An 18,779-nucleotide genomic window follows, 5' to 3' on the forward strand; every position below is an offset into this window, starting at 1 on the left:
AACGATCCTGTACCTTCAAGATCACACATACAACGTGAAGTCAATCTTGGAGTAGGAGAGGAGTAACCACCAACTCACCAAGACAAAACATAGGGAGGCACAAGTGCCCATGAAGAAACAAAGTGTAGCACTGGCAGCCAAACTGCAGGCTGAGCTCAAGGATGAGGAACACACAAACTTAATTTCCAGGAACTATATCAAAAAAGAAAACCAGATCCTATTCTATGAATTAGTGAGGCAAACATTCCCTCCAGAAGGAGAGGGATAAGCCCATGAGACAGGTTATTAAGAAAGAAAAATAGAATACGAAGGAGTGCAAGAAATGAACCCAATGTTGACACCTAGGTGTTTGAAATACCAAGTGCTACAACTTCAACTCCAGGTCAACAAAGTTCGTCCAAAATAGCCAAGACCACCACTCTTCAAACTCGAAAAGAATGAAATCTGGAAGAATTGATAGATTGAGGGAGCTAGGTCTCTTCTCCCTGGAGAGATGAAGGTTGAGAGGCGACCTCATAGAGGTTTATAAAATGTTGAGAGGAATAGATAGGGTGGATCCTCGGAGGCTATTTCCCAGGGCTGAAATGGTCGCTACGAGAGGATACAGGTTTAAGGTGCTGGGAAGCAAGTACAGAGGAGATGTTAGGGGTAAGTTTTTCATTCAGAGGGTGGTGAGTGAGTGGAATCAGCTGCCGTCAGTGGTGGTAGAGGCGAACTCGCTGGGGTCTTTTAAAAGACTTCTGGATGAGTATATGGGATCTAATGGCATTGGAAGTTACAGATAGTTCTATGGCTTGGTAGGTATAGATGTGATCGGCGCAACTTGTGGGCCGAAGGGCCTGTTTGTGCTGTAGTGTTCTATGTTCTAATTGTAAAGCTCCAAGACTACCTAAAACTGTAAAGTCAGAGACTTGGGAAGGGGAGAAGGGGTTGCATGTAAATATTACTGCAAATGCTGTTGGGTAAACACTTGGGGAGGCGTAGTATTATGATGTTTAGCACAGTAAGGGTTAACATACTGCTCATATTATGATGCACAGAGTCACATGTAGCTTGTGGTAGTTCATCTGGTAGAAGCCAGCATCAGCTCACACCTAGACAGGACTGTATTCTTTACATGTATGTGTTATTCATAAAAAGTTATTGTTCAACCATCAAAGACTCGAGATCTTTTCACGAGACAACACGTAACCTTAAAACGGATCTCTCGTACTTTATCCTCAGTGCGTGTTGTGAAGAGCGGAAATTGCAGTATATGCACAATGAAAAATATGGACTAAACACACACAGAAAGTTCAATCACTTCAGACCCAAGTACCTTTATAACAGCATAATACTTGCTAATTATTGCCAATCTGGCCCTGAAAATTATTATAATTGCATAATCTCATTCCTAATTGTGGTTTGGGATATTAACCATTCAATAAATAATTTTAAACTTTTTCTATTTCAATTTTTCTCTCTCATAATCAAATCGTACTTCCCTTTCTTTTTCTTTCTGTACCTGATCTGACATTGAACTCACTGATTCTAATTTATCCACCTTCTCAGTCCTTGCATCGATCATTTCACAAACCTTCAAACTGATTGGTGAAATGCAAAGAGTTGCTTGTCCTCTTCTCTCAGGTCTCAGATGTGCTGGAGAGTACGCAGTGCCGTTTCCATATCCCACACACAGCATTTGCAGTGCATAGTATGGGTGATAGTAAACAGACAAGGGCAAGTCTGACTAACAGTGGCCAGAAGGTGTTGTTTTGTAGGGATTTTTGGAACAATTTCACTTGCACCTGTAGTTCAACAATCCTCATTGTCCTTATCAATCCTCTGCTTTAGTATACTTGCTAATCTACAGTCTTATCCTGGATATTTTTCCTTGCAAGTTTTTTCTTGTATTCCATTTTCACCATTCTTGCTCCCTTTTCATATCTTTGTATCTCTTCTGTCTTTTCCTTCATCCAAGTCTTATTTCTGGCTTTATTAATATTTCATTGCCATTATTGACCAAAGTTGTTTAATTAGAGTTCTTGCCTTTTCAAGGTATGTATAGGTTCTTTACTCGATCAAGCTTTAGTTTAAATACCTCCTGTTCATTTGTAATTTTATCCATCAATAGGGCTGCTCGGTCTATTGTGATCAGTTTGAGCCTCATCTGTCCAATGGCAGCCTTATCCACATTTAAAGTTTTAGTTCATGGTTCATCCATCTCCCTTTCGAACCTAATCATGGTCATTGTTAGCTTGCGTTCCTTTCCTGTTATTTAGGAAGGCCTCAAGTGAAATTATTGACCAAAGAAAAACTCAATCCCCATTGAACCTATTGTCCATCGTTGTATCATCCACTTGCAACTTCAGTGGTTCATTGTGTAATCCCAAAGCAGCTAAATGAGTGAGACTGACATGGGCAGCCCAGGGACTGGAAACAGGTCTCAATAACTATCAGCACAGGAAGGTGAGCCCTGACTGCAATTCAGCCATTTCCCTGCCGTACCAGCTGAGGGAGTATCAGTGTTGCAATTTAACATCTCCAGACCCAGCAACATTACTGCCCCCACACAGCCTCAGTGGTTACCTGTAGCTGAAGACCTGGTGGATGACCTGCCGGGTCTGCGGCCCTGTCTTTGGTAGAAGTCCTCTGGGCCAGCTCTCTCTAGAGAGTACTCATTGAGCCAGCTGCCACTGGAATGGTGCCCTGCGTACGTGGAGAACGAGCGTTTCATTGAACTTGTGTCTTCGGTTGACTGTCAGGTCATGGGAGGAAGAAATATACAATCCTTGAGTCGGGTGAGTGAGTAACAGATGCTACTTCATAGCTGTACATCTATCATTTCAGTGCTAACACAAGGCATTTTAATAACCAGTATGTTTATAATTTGGGTGCACAGTACCTTTTGATTCTGACCGGGATCCACCGCCCCCCCAACTCCTTCCGCCACTTCCCCTGTATCCTAACTGTGTTATGAGGGTGATGAGAGAGAGGGGAAGGGATTCAGTCAGAATGCCATTACAAATGGTCATTGAAGTTCTGGGTTTTACACACAGGAGCACAGAGTGCAAGAGTGGAGAAATAATGACTGGTCAACAGCAAATATTGGTTTTGAGTAAACGTAAAACGGGCAATAAAAGCACTGAGAGCACAGATTAACCAGGGCAATCCCTGGACTGGGAAGGGAAGCTAAGGGACACTGGGATTTTTTTCCACTGGAGTGGATAAGGCAAAGGAGAATGTAGATAGTATTTGGTAAAATTATAATAGTTAGAATTATGAAGAGAGAGTAGGGAAAACTGTAATAAAATGGCAAATGGCATTTACTGCAAAAGGACTGGAGTATGAAAATAGAGAGGAGTTGCTGCAATTGGATAGGGTGTTGGAGTATACATCTGGAGTATTGTGCGCAGTTATGGTCTCCTTATTTGTGGAAGGATGTGATGGCATTGGAGGCAGTTCAGAGGAGGTTAACCAGATTGATTCTGGGGATGAAGGGGTTGACGTATGAGGAGAGATTAAACAGTTTGGGCTCGATGGAGTTTAGAAGGATGCAAGGGGATCTGATTGAGGTATATAAAATTTTAAAAGGGATTGATAGAGTAAATGTAGGCCAAATATTTCCTCTTATGGGGCAATCTAGAACAAGGGGTCACAGGTGTAGGTTGAGAGGCGGTAGATTTAAAAATGAGATGAAGAGGAATTACTTCTCGAAGAGTGAGGTGAATCTGAAACTCACTGGCTCATAGTGCGGTGGAGTCTAAATGGTTGAACGGTTTCAAGAAAGAGACAAATATATTTCTAATAAAAGAAGGGGTAAAGAATCATGGAATCCCTATTGTGCAGAAGGAGGCCATTCAGCCCATCAAGTCTGCACTGACCATAATCCCACTCAGGCCCTATTCCTGTAACCCCTCATATTTACCCTGCTAGTCCCGCTGACACTAGGGTCAATTTAGCATGGCCAGTCAACCAACCCACACATCTTTGGACTGTGGGGAGGAAACCGGAATAGCTGGAGGAAACCCTTGCAGATATGGGGAGAATGCACAGACAGTGACCCAACCCAAGAATCGAATCCAGGCGCCTCGTGCTGTGAGGCAGAAATGCCTCACTGTGCTACTGTGCCGATCAAAGGTACGTAGGGAACAAGTGGGGAGGTGGATGAGACCAGGCAGAGAGGTCAGCCATGATTTGACTGGATGGCGGAGCAGGCTCAAATGGCTGAATTTGCCTTCTTCTGTGTCTAATTCCTAGGTTCCCGTATAGGGAGAGATGGTATCCCCAGAGACAAAGCAGTTGATGAATTTCATAGTATAGGGGTTGAGGCAAGAGGTTTGGAAAAATCCCTTTACGTATCTGTAGAAACTGGAACAGGACACACAGACATTGGCTTAGATAAAGACAGAGCAAACAAGATTTACCTCAGACTCAATCTCCAGTCGGGGCATGGACACTGCCCGTCCTTGGGTTTCAATGGGGAGGTAATGACTGTTGTGAGGATACTCCAGCTTGCCTTTTTCTAGTTCCTATGTATAACAAATCAAAAAGACCTACAGTCTAATTAGTGCAAAATAGAACTCATTAATAAGATAACTAGATATTATATTTATAGGTCTTGTATATGTATTACGCTTCCTGACTATCATTTCTAGTCAAGTTATCATTGAAAATCTTTATGTAAATATTTATAATGGGAAAACCCTGTGTAAAGTTGGAAACTACCCTTGTTGATCACCACAGCCAACCTCTCTTTTTCTCAATAACTAATATTTCTGTGCATAAAATCAGATTCTATACAAAATCAGAATATGTACATATTTCACAACAAATTCACAATGTTTTAATTTACATATGCATGACCAAGGTAAAAAATCTGAACCACGCACATGCCAGTCGAAGCAAGCGTGCAAGGCCCGAGCTGCGACCATGGAACTGGAACTAAAGATTAGATTTAGTTTATTTACATTAATGTTTAATCATTTTACACACACCGGTAATTTGTATCTGTCCCATGTTCTGTTTATCTGCGTAGATCCTGGGAATCTGCGCACGCCCTGGGAATCTCTGCTCGTCCTTGCCAATGTTTCAACCGTCTTCCTATTTTGTTCAGGATCTTCACCCCAACACCCTCACTATCACAATGTTGTATTCTTAAGGTCATATGGAATAATATAAATTGTGTGGCTCCAAAACATTTCCTGGACTTTGCAAAACTTTATCTGCTTTGACCTAGGACTCAACTGGAAGCTGGCTCCATACCTTTAGTCGTCGGCTACGGAATTCATGTGCTTGACTTGCTGATGTCCTGCTGTTCTGGAACATGGTTGATGAGGGTAAGGACACCAAGGGGGCAAACTCACTCCTATTATCCCTGTGAGGGTATTAGAATGAAAGAAAGAACATACATTTATTTAATATCTTTCACAGTCCCAAATCACTTCACAGCCAGTGAAAGACCTCTTTAAAAGTGTACTCACTGTTCCAGGAAATACAACAGCCAATTTATGCGCAGCAAGATCCCACAAACAACAACGTGGTAATGACCAGCTGACCTGTTGGGAGACACTGCTGGACTCCCCAAGGAGCAGACACTTGTTGTTCTTTGAGAAACGTCACAGGATCTTTTACATTTACTTAGGAGGACAGATGGGCCTCTGTTTGATGTTTCAGCCACGAGACAGCACTTCTAACAGTGCAGCACTCCCTCAATACTGCACTGGAGTCTCAGCCTGGACGATGTGCTTAAGTCTTGGGAGTGGGATTTGAAGACACAACTTTGTGACTCAGAGTGCTAGCCAGAAAGGTATGCTGGCAATACAGCGGTTGGCATTATTATAGGGTTTAGGTGGATGGTACACTATGTGTAACTTTTTTTATTCTGACGAAGGGTGTCAGCATTCATAAGAGAGATCTCTTAAAGAGAAGACTTCAAACCAGGACTCCAGCAACACTGAATACACCCAACAGACCAAGAAAAGACCCAACAGATAGGAGCAGCAGGTAGGGACGGAACAAGGTCAGGAATGAGTGAGGGAGGGGGAAGTTCAGGAGTGAGTGAGGGAGAGGGAAAGTCAGGAGTGAGTGAGGGAGGCAGAGGGTCAGGAATGAGTGAGGGAGGGGGAGGGTCAGGAGTGAGAGAGGGATGGAACAAGGTGAGGAATGAGTGAGGGAGGGGGAAGGTCAGGAGTGAGTGAGGGAGGGGGAGGGTCAGGAGTGAGTGAGGGAGGGGGAGGGTCAGGAGTGAGTGATGGCGGGGAGGGTCAAGAGTGTGTGAGGGAGGGGGAGGGTCAGGAGTGAGTGAAGATCAGAACAAGGTCAGGAATGAGTGAGGGGGGAAGGTCAGGAGTGAGTGAGGGTTGGGAGGGTCAGGACTGAGTGAGGGAGGGTTGTGAATGAGTGAGCGAGTGGAGTTGTGTGTGGAGGTGCAGTGGCGGGGTTGGGGGGGGTGTCAATATTTACAGCCTTGATGCTTTGGAACTCAGCAATGATGTGAAACTTACATGTCAGGCCCCATGTGTGGCTGTAGGAAAGACATTGCCTTGCCACTGGAAATAATCTGTGGAGGCAGAGAGGATGCTTCCATTCGCTGGAACATCGGGGTTCGACTCTGCAGAGAAAGAAATTGCTGTCATTCTCACACTGTCTTATTCCCTAAAAAGCAGAGTTCACAGCACAGGAACAACCTTTTCTCAAACTGCTTGCTGTTTATACCCCACATGAACCCCATTCAACCTTCTGCCTTGTGTATATGACATTGTAGACGCTGGTCTCAGTTATGCCAGTTAAAGTTACAATCTGCCCGTGTCTCTATGTGTTCAGTGATTTGTCAGTGGGGTAAACAAAGGGGTAAAAGCTCCAGCATCATGTGATTAAATGCCGCACATTGTGCATCCAAACTCTGCTGTTCGCAAACGGGCAGGGGAAGAATTGCTCAGAGTCTGACCAAAGTGTAGCAATTGCTATTCACGATCAACAGAATGGCCACAAGCCATGTCTTCAATCCAAATACCGATCCCAATCCCATTCCATCGAAATCTCAATCTCCTTCCCAATCCCATTCCATGCACATTCCCAATCCGCATAGCAATCCCCTTCCCCTTCCCAATCCCATTCTAAACTAATTCCCATCCAAATCTGTTTCCCAATCCCCTTTCATCCAAATCCCCATCTCAATCCCCAATCCATCCCAATTCCATCATTGTCTTTGACTCTCTGCAGTCTCTATACGTTGCTGCTTGCTGGTGTAGTTTGCTGCAGTCTGTATTCCCCCCAGGGTCCGTACCTGCTCCTCCTGTAGTTGTTGGTATTTTTTTGTTTTACTCTGTTTGTAGTAATCCATGATCATCATAGCAGCGTAGATTTTTCCAATTGTAAGATCTGTGGCTAAAGAACAGGAGATGTTCATTTTTGCTGAGGCCACGTACACAGAATCAGAGATAAACTGTACATTACGTAGCTCAGTGAGTGTGCACGTTAAGCAGTACCACACATTAGGCAGATTCCTGGTTCTTAGTAAATGTAGAATTTTTCAAACTCAGCCATGGCCCTACAGAGGTGAAAGGGCCTGAATAAGTGTAAAATTAGATTAAAATCAGGAAGCCCATTCAGTCTATAGAGCTCAGAATTGACAGAGCATAGGGGGAGGCGGTGGCGGGGGCGGGGGGGGTGGCATTGAGAGATTCAGGATTGGGGAGGAGTTCCCCGGGATTGAGGAACTGGAGATTGCATGAGGAGGGTGAAGGGATTGAGGAACTCGGGGTTGGGAGAGGGGACACTGGGATTGAGGAACTCGGGATTGGAGAGGGGTTCCTGGGATTGAGGGACTCGGGATTGGGAGAGGGGACACTGGGATTGAGGAACTTGGGATTGGGAGAGGAGCTCCCTGGGATTGAGGGACTTGGAATTGGGAGAGGAATTCCTGGGATTGAAGAACACAGGATTGGGAGAGGAACTGATAAGATGAGGGTATTTATACATAGAAATGTAATCGAAATGCATCACAGAGATGCAAAATCTTAAATTAGAGTGAATAAACAAAGACTCCGCACGCCACTTCTGACAGGTTGCCGACGCCTGACCGAGATGCAAAAGGAAATTGTACCTTGGCAAAGGATATTCATGCAGGATATGCTTCACTTACGCATGTGTATGGGAACCAGGAGGTCCAGTGTCTTCTGTGAGAGGTGAGGCCAAATAGTCATGATTTCCTTTCGAAGCTCAGCATCTAACTGCTGCTTGTCCGCTCCACCTGAAAGACAGTTTATCCTAGAATGACATCTCAACATAGGACACACCCTGAGGTAGAGAGAGAGGGGACTGAGAGACCACTAGTCAGTGCACAGATATCTCCCTGAGAGAGAGGACACTGTGAGACACCATTCAGTGTACAGGTATCTCCTGTACACTGGAGAGAGGGGACTGAGCCACACCAGTCAATATATAGATATCTCACTGAGAGAGGGAATTGAGAGATACCAGTCAGTGTACAGAGATCTCCCTCAGAGGGAGGGGACTGAGATGTACCAGTCAATGTATAGGTATCTCTCTCTGACAGAGAGGGGAATTGAGATATCACTCAGGTACAGATATATTCCTGAGACAGAGAGAGGAGACTGAGAGACACAATCACTATACAGAAGTCTTTGTGAGAGACAGGGAACTGGTCAGTGGACAGATGTCTCCTTGACAGCAAGATAATATATAGATTGTTCCCTCTTGAACCTGCCAAATAGTGAGGACATTGAAAATATTATGAAATGGGGAAAAGATATTAGTCATGTGGAACTAAGGTGGGTTGTTGGAGTTAAGATTCTGATGGGTCATAATAGAATTAAATATGGAATGGGTTTGAGAAGCTGAATAGTTGACATCTGTTCCTATGTTTCCAGCTTTTCAAACCTGCTGCTTTCACACAAACTGCAGATTAAATCTTGAGCTATTGTTAGAAAGTTGAGGAATGCCATTCTTTGGATGTGTGGAAATCTTTGCATCTCATTAACAGTTCAGAGGCCAGTTAAGCATCAGCTGAAGCCACACACATCAGGGCTCTGGATTGGCCAGCATATCACCCCTACAAGACTGTAGTCATTAAACTGGTTGTAACTGAGAGTAAATAAATTCCACCTTTACATGTCACGCAGTTCTGTCCTGCGTTGCTGAAATCCTCATCTCTGCCCTTTTCACCTCCAAATGTGATTATTCCAGTAACAATGCAGTTCCTCAAGGTCAGCCAGAACTCTGATGTACCCTAATTTACACTAAATTCTGGTCACCCAGCATTGTGCTCACTGACCCACACCCACTCATGGTCAGGCATCACCTTAATTTTAAATATGATTCAGATTTCAACATGTTTTCAAATCTCTCCATGGTCTTACCTCTGCCAGTCTCCTCAAGCCCCACGTCCCTCTGAGATAACCACACTCCTCATATTCTGGCCTCTTGTACATTCCTGATCATAATGGCTCCACATTGGTGGCTGTGCCTTCAGCTGCTAGGCCCCAAAGAATTCCCTCCCTAAACCTCACCGTCTCTTTAAAAGTTACCACTTTGACTGAGTTTTCGATCACTTGTCCTGATATAGCTTAACATTTTGTTTCAGCTAAGGACGTTTTATTACATGAAAGAATCATAGAAACCCGACAGCGTGGAAGGAGGCCATTCAGCCCATCGAGTATGCACTGACTTTTCAACAGAGCATCCCACCTATCACGTAACCCCACGTATTTTATCCTGCTAATCCCCCTGACCTATACACCTTGGGACACTAAAGGGCAATTTAGCATGACCACTCAACCAACCCTGCACATCTTTGGATGGTGGGAGGAAACCGGAGCACTCGGAGGAAACCCTTGTAAGACACAGGGAGAATGTGCAAACTCCACACAAATAGCCACCCAAGGTAGGAATTGAACCCAGGCCCCTGGAGCTGTGCGGCAACATTGCTGACCACTGTGCCACCCATGCTATGTAAATGAAAACTACTGTTGTTGTGGCAATGCCAGTAGAGAAAGTTTTTGCACTGCCTGATGTGGTATCAGGACTGAATATTCATAGAACCGCTATAATGCGGAAGAAGGCCTACTGAGCCTACACTGGCAACAATTCCACCTCGGCCCTATCCCTGTAACACCTCTTATTTACTCTGCTGGTCCCAGTGACACCATGGGGCAATTTAGCACGCCGGTCACCCTAACATTCCCCTTACCTTTCGCAAGCTTGATATGAAGTGCAGTCCGGATAAGGCCCATGAGGGTAGAGGTGAAGTGGACAGTTTTCTCCTCGCTCACCGGCATGTTCATCAGTACCAGCCTCTATAAAGGAGAGGACAACAAGTCATAACCAGCTTAGTTCCCTGTCCGGGGACTGGAGAACTGAAACCTAGGTACGCTTCTCAGCTCAAGTGATAGTGACAGTTTGTGTGTGCTGCAATTTAACATTGTCCCCGCCATGTTCCCCAACCCCTATACCTCAACCTCCTTCCCAGGATCCTCCATTCACTGGACCTTCCTCTCACTGAGGACAGAAAGCAAATTGTTTAAGATACCCGCTAAGGTGGCCAACTCCGGTTTCATCAAATAACTTCCAATTGCCACAAACACCCTGCCATTGGCGTGTCCATCTCTGCATCGCTCTGCCTTCAGATGCTGATTGGAAAGAGATCAAATTCTTCACGACCTGATTGGATGATTGTTGACTGACAGCCAAACCAGCTGTGTTTCCACCTCCAATACTTTGGTAACTGAGACAAACATGTTTATTTAACAATGATTTTTCATTTGCTTTTCAGTTTGCTGCCAGTGGCTGGGTGGGTAATTTGCAATTCTTCTGGACTCCAGGGAGAAGCAGGACAGTTGGCAAACCTAGAGTGTATCAAACAAACAGCAACAGGCAATGTCACCCACATTCTGCAGTGATATGAGCCAACTCCCCTCGTGATGACCTACTCAATAATTTGTGCAATTTGGCAGCTGAACAGTCAAGTCTGCAGTGAATGTGAACTTTCTATATAACGCTCCGATAATGACAACTCACACTACAGTCACTGTCTTCTTAACCAGAAGCTGCTGCTGGGTGACATGCAGCTCATTATCTCTCCACACAGAATGACAAATGATTCATTTTTATCAGTTGACTTCCCAGTGCGCCACTCAAGCCAAAAACAAAATGTGAAAAGGAGACACCTCCAGTCTACACAGGAGAATCTGTAATCGTGAGATCTCCCCTATTGAAGATGAAGCTATAATGGAAGTTTTTTCTTATTTACTCATGGGACATGGGCATCACTGGCTGGCCATCATTCATTGCCTATCCCTAGTTGCCCTTCAGCAGATGGTGGCGAGCTGCCTTGTGGAATTGCTGCAGTTCGCTTGCTGTGGGTTGGGAATTCCAGGACTTTGACCCAGTGACTGTGGGGGGAACGGCGATATATTTCCAAGTCAGGATGGTGAGTAACTTGGAGGGAAACTTGCAGGTGATGGTGTTCCCCATGCATCTGCTGCCCTTGTCCTTCTAAATGGAAGTGGTCATGGATTTGGAAGGTGCTGTCTAAGGATCTTTGGTGAATTGCTGCAGCGCATCCTGTAGATAGTACACACTGCTGCTACTGAGCATCAGTGGTGGAGGGAGTGGATGTTTGTAAATGTGGTGCCAGGCAAGCAGGCTGGGTTTGTCCTGGATGGTGTCAGGCTTCTTGAGTGTTGTTGGAGCTGCACCCACCCAGACAAGTGGAGAATATTCCATCACATTCCTGATTATTGCCTTGTAGATGGTGGACAGGTTTTGAAGAGTCAAGAGGTGAGTTACTCCAGCATTATTCCTGGCCTCCGTTCCCCATTATTAAGAAAGTCAGAATAATGCACTGAGAAAATCATAGCAAGATTAGACAGAGCCAGCATGGTTTTAATGAGAGGGAAATCCTGTTTGACAATTCTATTGCAATGATTTGATGATGTCACCAGTAGGGTGGATAAAGAGAGACAAATAGATCTGGGAAACCTGGATTTTGAAAAGACATTTGATAAGATGACACACCAAAGGTTCATACACAAGGTAAGGGCTTTTGTCTTCTTTCACAGGGTATGAATGTTATTAACTAGGCCAGTATTTTTTGCCCATTCCAATTGCCACTTGAACTGCTGCAGTCCCTGTGGTGTAGGCACCTTTAAGACTTGAATAGCAGGTTAGCTGTAAAGACTCGCATTCTAATCAGTATTCTGTAAACTGTGTGTGCCTTTATAGGCCCTGTTTCTGATGGGAACCTGACGAAGGAAAAGCATTCCAGAAGCTTGTGGTTTTACTATCAAATAAACTTGTTGGACTTTGACCTGGTGTTGTGAGACTTCTTACTGTGTAGGTACACCCACAGTGCTGTTAGGGAGGGAGTTGGAGCTGACAGATGAATATAGTTAGAGGATTGGCTAACAGACATGAAACAAAGTGTGGGTATAAATGCAGCATTTTCAAGGTGGCAGGCCATGACCAGTGGAGTGCTACAAGATCGTTGTTGGGGGCCTCAACTACTTACAATCCAAATGAATGACTTATATAAGAGATAGCAAATAATGTATCTAAGTTTGCTGAGAGAAAGCTAAGTGGAAGTGCAAGTTTTAAGGGCACAAAATACTGCAAGGAAATTTAGATGTGTTTAGTGATGGCAGATGAGTATGAAGTGGGAAAGTATGATTGCAAGGATTGAAAACAGAACATGTTTTAAAAATTGTGAAATGTGTAAGTGTTGAAGCGTTGAGTGTAGAAAGTTAGCCAGCAGGTACCACAAGCAATTAGGAAGCCAAATGACATGTTGCCTTTCAAAGGTGGGTGAAATTGAGGAAAAAAATCTTTCTATAACTATCTGGGATATTGGTGAGGCTATAGTCGGAGTACCACGTGCAGTTTTGGTCTCCTTATCCAAGGAAAGATCTAATGTGTTGGAAACGCTACTGCAAAGCTTGGTCCTAGGGGCGAGGATCTGAGTAAACTGGGTCATAGAGGTTTACAGCATGAAAACAGGCCCTTTGGCCCAATTTGTCCATGCCGCCCAGATTTTACCATTTAGTGCCAATTGTCCCCATTTGGTCCATATCCCTCTACACCCATCTTACCCACATAACTGTCTAAAGTTTTTAAAGACAAAATTGTATCTGCCTTGACCACTGCCTCTGGGTAACTCATTCCAGACACTCAACCACCCTCTGCGTGAAAACACTGCCCCTCTGGATCTTTTTGTATCTCTCCCCCTTCCGCTTAAACCTATACCCTCTAATTTTAGATTCCCCTACATTTAGGAAAAGATGTTGACTATCTACCTTATCTATGACCCTCATTATTTTATAGACCTCTTTAAGATAACCTTTAAGCCTCCTACGCTTCAGGGATGAAAGTTCCAGTCTATCCAGCCTCAAACCATCAAGCATCCCCAGCAAATCTTTTCTGCATTCTTTCTAGTTTACTAATATCTTTCTATAATAGGGTGACCATAACTGTATACAGTATTCCAAGTGTGGCCTTACTAATATCTTGCACAACTTCAACAAGTTCTTTAGGAGATGTATGAGGCATTGTTCTTTAGGAGATGTATGAAGCAGATTTTTTACACAGAGACTAGCGGATGCCTGGAACTCGTTGCCGGGGGAGGTAGTGGAAACGGATACGGTATTGGCTTTTAAGGGGCGCCTTGACAAATACATGAATGGGATGGGAATAGAGGGATATGGTGCCTGGAAGTTAAGTCGGGCAGCATAGTCGATGGAGGCTTGGAGAGCCGTGGATCCTGTGCTGTAATTTTCTTTGTTTTGAAGGTGACCTAACTCTTGTATTCAGTGTTCTGACCAATGAAACCAAGCACGGCGAATGCCTTCTTCACCACCCTATCCAACACTCCACTTTCAAGGATCGATCAACCTGTATCCCTAGATCTTTTTGTTCTCTAACTCTCTCCAACACCCACCATTAATTGATTAAGTCCTGCCTTGGTTTGATCTACTAAAATGCATCACCTCGCATTTATCTAAATTAAACTCCATCTGCCATTCATCAGCCAACTGGCCCAATTGATCAAAATCTCATTGCAATCCTAGATAACATTCTTCACTGTCCACTATGCCACCAATCTTGGTGTCATCTGCAAACTTACAAATGATGCCTCCTAAATTCTCATCCGAATCATTAATATAAGTGACAAATAACAGTGGACCCAGCACTGATCCCTGAGGCACACCGCTGGTCACAGGCCTCCAGTTTGAAAAACAACCCTCTACAACCACCCTCTGTCTTCTGTCATCAAGATATGGAGATCTGACGTTGGACTGGGGTAAACGCCGGCATCTCCACACCACCAGGTTAAAGTTCAACAGGTTTATTAGGTAGCAAAAGCCAATAACTTTCAAGCGCTGCTCCTTCGTCAGGTCAGTGATCCCAGCTGCCTATGCATGTCATATGCCTCCTCCTCATTTTTGAGCAGGGCCTCAGTGTCATCCAGGGTTCCCTATTTTTACCAGATGTCCCTTTAGTTAATTGGACTTTAACCTGGTGTTGTGAGACTTCTTATTTTGTTCATCAAGCCAATTTTGTATCAGTTGACTACCTCACCCTGGATCCCTTGACGTTATGCAACAACCTACCATGAGTACTTGTCAAAGGCCTTGTTAAAATCCATGTAGATAACGTTGACTGCACTGCCCTCATCTGCTTCTTGGGTTACCCCCTCAAAAAACTCAATCAAATTCGTGAGACATGATTTTCGACTCACAAAGCCATGCTGACTGTCCCTGATCAGTCCTTCCTCTCTAAGTTCCTGTAGATCTTATCTCTCAAAATATCTCCTAACAACTTGCCCATTACAGATGCTAAGTTCACTGGCCTGTAGTTCCCAGGCTTTTCTCTGCAGTCCTTCTTAAACAAAGGCACAACATTTGCCACCCTCCAATCTTCAGGCACCTTATCTGTGGCTGTTGATGATTCAAATATCTCTGCTAGGGGACCCGCAATTTCCTCCCTAACCTCCCACAACATTCTGGGATACACTGCATCAAGTCCCAGGAATTTATCTACCTTGATGCACTTTAAGACATAGAACATAGAACATTACAGCGCAGAACAGGCCCTTCAGCCCACGATGTTGCGCCGACCAATTAAAAAAGCAATGACCCTCTAACCTAAACCAATCCCTTTCCATCCATAAACCTATCCACGGATCTCTTAAACGCCCCCAAACTAGGCGCATCTACAACTGCAGCAGGCAGGGCATTCCAATCCCTCACCACCCTCTGGGTAAAGAACCTACCTCTGACATCTGTCCTATATCTACCACCCCTTAATTTAAAGCTATGCCCCCTCGTGCTAACTTTCTCCATCCGAGGAAAAAGGCTATCACTGTCCACCCTATCTAAACCTCTAATCATCTTACATGTTTCAATAAGGTCCCCTCTTAGCCGCCTTCTTCTAAGTCTTTCTAAGACTTCCAGCACCGCCTTCTCTGTAAATATATATACTCAAGACATCACTATTTATTTCCCAAACTTCCATAACATCCATTCTTTTCTCAACAGTAAATACAGATGACCTTGTTGATTCTTAAGAGGCCCTATTCTATCCCTCGTTATTCTTTTGCCCTTTATGTATTTGTGGAAGCTCTTTGGATTCTCCTTTGCCTTATCTGCCGAAGCAATCTTGTGTCCCCTTTTTGCCCTCCTGATGTCTCTCCAAGCTCTAATCTGACACGCTATTTACTCTTCAAGGGATCCACTTGATCTCAGCTGCCTATGATGTCATCTGCCTCCTTCTTATTTTTGATCAGGGCCTTGATATCCCAAGTCATCCAGGGTTCTCTATTTTTACCAGCCTAATCCTTCACTCTAGGAGGAATGTGCTTACCATGAACCCTGGTTAACACACTTTTGAAAGCCTCCCAGCTGTCCCTTTAGCTAACTGCAAAGTAAAGCGCTCTCTACACTGTCCCCATCAAACACTCTCAGGACAGGTACAGCACAGGGTTAGATACAAAGTAAAACTCCCTCTACACTGTCCCCATCAAATACTTCCAGAACACATACAGCACGGGATTAGATACAAAGTAAAACTCCCTCTACACTGTCCTCATCAAATACTTCCAGGACACACACAGCACGGGGTTAAATGTTGCTAAAGTGGGAGATACACAGACAGAGAGAGAAAGTGACAGGTCGCGATAAACAGGGAAAGATTGTAAGAGAGACCTAGAATGACGGTATGAGAGTTGGAGCAAAACAGAGAGTAACAAAGAGAGAAATAGAGAGAGAAAGACATTGCAAAGAGAGATATTTAGACAAGGTGAATGTAAAATAGGGGAGAGAGGGCGGGAGAAAAGGTGTGATGGACATGAAGAGAGAAAGGGAGGGGGAAACTGAATGCAGGGAAAGGGACAGATCCAGACCCTTGGCAGTGCCCAGTCAACAGTACCAGGACCACAACCTCATCTCAATTTTTTTCTCCTCCTCTCCTGTAAGGATCACCCCTCACAGTGACAAAACTTCCCTGCTCCCTCCTCCAGGACCATTTCTCAAGTAGTATTTCATGTGGCAGCGAATCAGCTAAATCCATCCAGGCCTTGCACAAGATGCCATGGAACTGTGGCTCAAGGCAAATGGTGAACCTTACGGGATGCTGTGGTCGAGGTCAACTGTTCAGAGCAGAGCAAAGACTTGGGGATTCACTCAATGTGTGGCACCTCCACCCCAGAAAACCTCAAGTGGAGTTGAGTGAATTTTCCAATTTCGCGATGTTTCCTCTGGCTTGAGATGAGGCACAATTGGAAAATTCAGGTTTCGTCTACACTGATAAAAATGGATCATTCAGATCATGTGGTTTGGGATTACCTGTACATGTCCCACGTCTTGATCTTTCACTTCTGGTAGCACTACAATCTGTAAGCAACTAAATCAACATCATATATTCATCGGACAGACATTACCAAACAATGCCCTGCAATGCATGAGGACACCATCGGCCTTTGCAGCACTGAATGGCAGGGAGTGCTCAAACAATATACAGGCACAGAGTGTGACAATGAATATTGGGATGGGACAGATTCGCGTTTAAATTAGTGATCAAAGCATGCACTGCTCACGCAGATTTTAGACAAAGCAGATGTGCTCTTGCAAGACATGGAGGTGAAGAAGTGGACATAAATCTTCCTACTCATGCAGGTGACAACACGAAATGGCCTGGGGCAGCATTCAGTGGTTGCAAGACTCACATTTATTCCATTTTTTAAAAAGAGGAATGTTAATGCTGTGGAATAGAGGACTTTCCCTTCAGCACAGGGTTGGATACGGAGTAAATCGCACTCTACATTATCCCATCAAACACTCCCAGGACAGGTATAGCACAGGGTTAAATAGAGAGTAAAGCTCTGTCTACATTGTCCTCATCAAACACTCCCAGGACAGGTGCTGCAGGGATTAGATACAGAGTAAAGCTCCCTCTACATTGTCCCCATCAAACACTCCCAGGACAGGTACAGCATAGGGTTAGATGTCGAGTAAAGCTCCCTCTAAGCTGTCCCATCAAACACTCTCAGACAGGTACAGCATGGGGTTCGATACAGAGTAAATCTCCTTTTACACTATCTGATCAAACATTTTGCTGTGATGATATTACAGCTGAGTTCTCGTGCTGAAAGTGCAGTGTTCTAGTCCCAACATTAAAATAACTCACTCTGAGAAACATGAAATTGACAAGAAAAAAAAACTGGGTGAAATGAGAACGATCCATTGGCAATTCTGTAACTTTAACAAGAGTGAAATATGATCGACAGAATTGAATTGTCGGATACAACCGTGGTACGTAATTTTTTTAAAATGTTGTCTATTTGATTGAGAATTCTCCTTAACCCAGAACACAAACACTGATAAATATCCTTTCAGTCTCAGGCAGACACAACGTGAGTTTTGGTTTTTCTACCTTGTAGGCAACTTTCGAAGGACATTTCTTCCCCAGACCCAGCGGAGGAGACATGAGGGTCAGCATTTGATACATGTCAGTGTAATGGATTCGGCCACTTTGTGTGGAGGGAATGGATGATAAACACGTCCGGGAGAAACAGAACAGGAAAGAGTTAATCACATCTATCTCAATCAGCAGAACACACTTTCTTCATAGAATCATAGAATCAAACAGCACAGAAATATCTGTACTGGCTCTTTGAAAGAGCTATCCAATTAGTCCCACTCCCCTGCTCTTTCCCCGTTGGCCTGATTTTTATTTTACTTTTGAAGACTATCTCCTGAGAGTTGCTCTTGAAGCTGCTTCCAACAAAATTTTTAGCCAGTGTCATCTGACTCACTGTAAGAACAATTCTCTTCATCTTCTGCCATCCTTTTGCTTTTGCCAATTATTGTAACTGCTTATTGATTTTCTCTGTGCCAAGTTCAGCTGTTGCATAAATGCGGTGGGTAAAATGCGATTGGGTTCAGTGAAATTCCATGGGATGAGGAGGTGCTGGTTAACTTCCCACGATGTGAATAGTATCCAGCTGAGCAAGCATGAGTCAGAGGGAGGGAGGGAGACATGCACTCCATGCATCTGGACTATGCATTTTGCCCTCAGTAAAGAAACAGTTTCTCTTAGATCACTTCTCTTTACACAAATTCACGCCTCCAATTTAACATCTTAGCCCCATCCAAACATTGGACTCACATTGGCTCCAACCATTGACAGTTTGCAATGGAATCCTGCAAGTCTGTGTGCAACAGCTTCCCGGCCTGCTGGAGTTATCAGTGATATGTTGGGAAGTGCTGATGTTCGGAAAGTCTCCA

General features: G+C 44.2%; 1 protein-coding gene across 1 annotated transcript in view; it reads right to left on the reverse strand.

Moving 5' to 3' along the window:
* cacna1ea (calcium channel, voltage-dependent, R type, alpha 1E subunit a) overlaps positions 1 to 18,779 on the reverse strand; it is a 516,576-nt gene that overhangs the window by 10,471 nt on the left and 487,326 nt on the right. The window contains exons 38-45 of the mRNA XM_080196651.1: positions 17,926 to 18,022; positions 10,193 to 10,298; positions 8,126 to 8,233; positions 7,268 to 7,368; positions 6,486 to 6,592; positions 5,245 to 5,356; positions 4,407 to 4,511; positions 2,569 to 2,737 (exon numbers count right to left, since the gene is read on the reverse strand). Coding sequence (XP_080052777.1) covers positions 2,569 to 2,737; positions 4,407 to 4,511; positions 5,245 to 5,356; positions 6,486 to 6,592; positions 7,268 to 7,368; positions 8,126 to 8,233; positions 10,193 to 10,298; positions 17,926 to 18,022 — 905 coding nt within the window. The remainder of the gene's footprint in view (positions 1 to 2,568; positions 2,738 to 4,406; positions 4,512 to 5,244; positions 5,357 to 6,485; positions 6,593 to 7,267; positions 7,369 to 8,125; positions 8,234 to 10,192; positions 10,299 to 17,925; positions 18,023 to 18,779) is intronic.

The sequence above is a fragment of the Carcharhinus amblyrhynchos genome, chromosome 9, assembly GCF_965287045.1.
Source record: "Carcharhinus amblyrhynchos chromosome 9, sCarAmb.v2.hapA, whole genome shotgun sequence".
Taxonomy (NCBI): domain Eukaryota; kingdom Metazoa; phylum Chordata; class Chondrichthyes; order Carcharhiniformes; family Carcharhinidae; genus Carcharhinus; species Carcharhinus amblyrhynchos.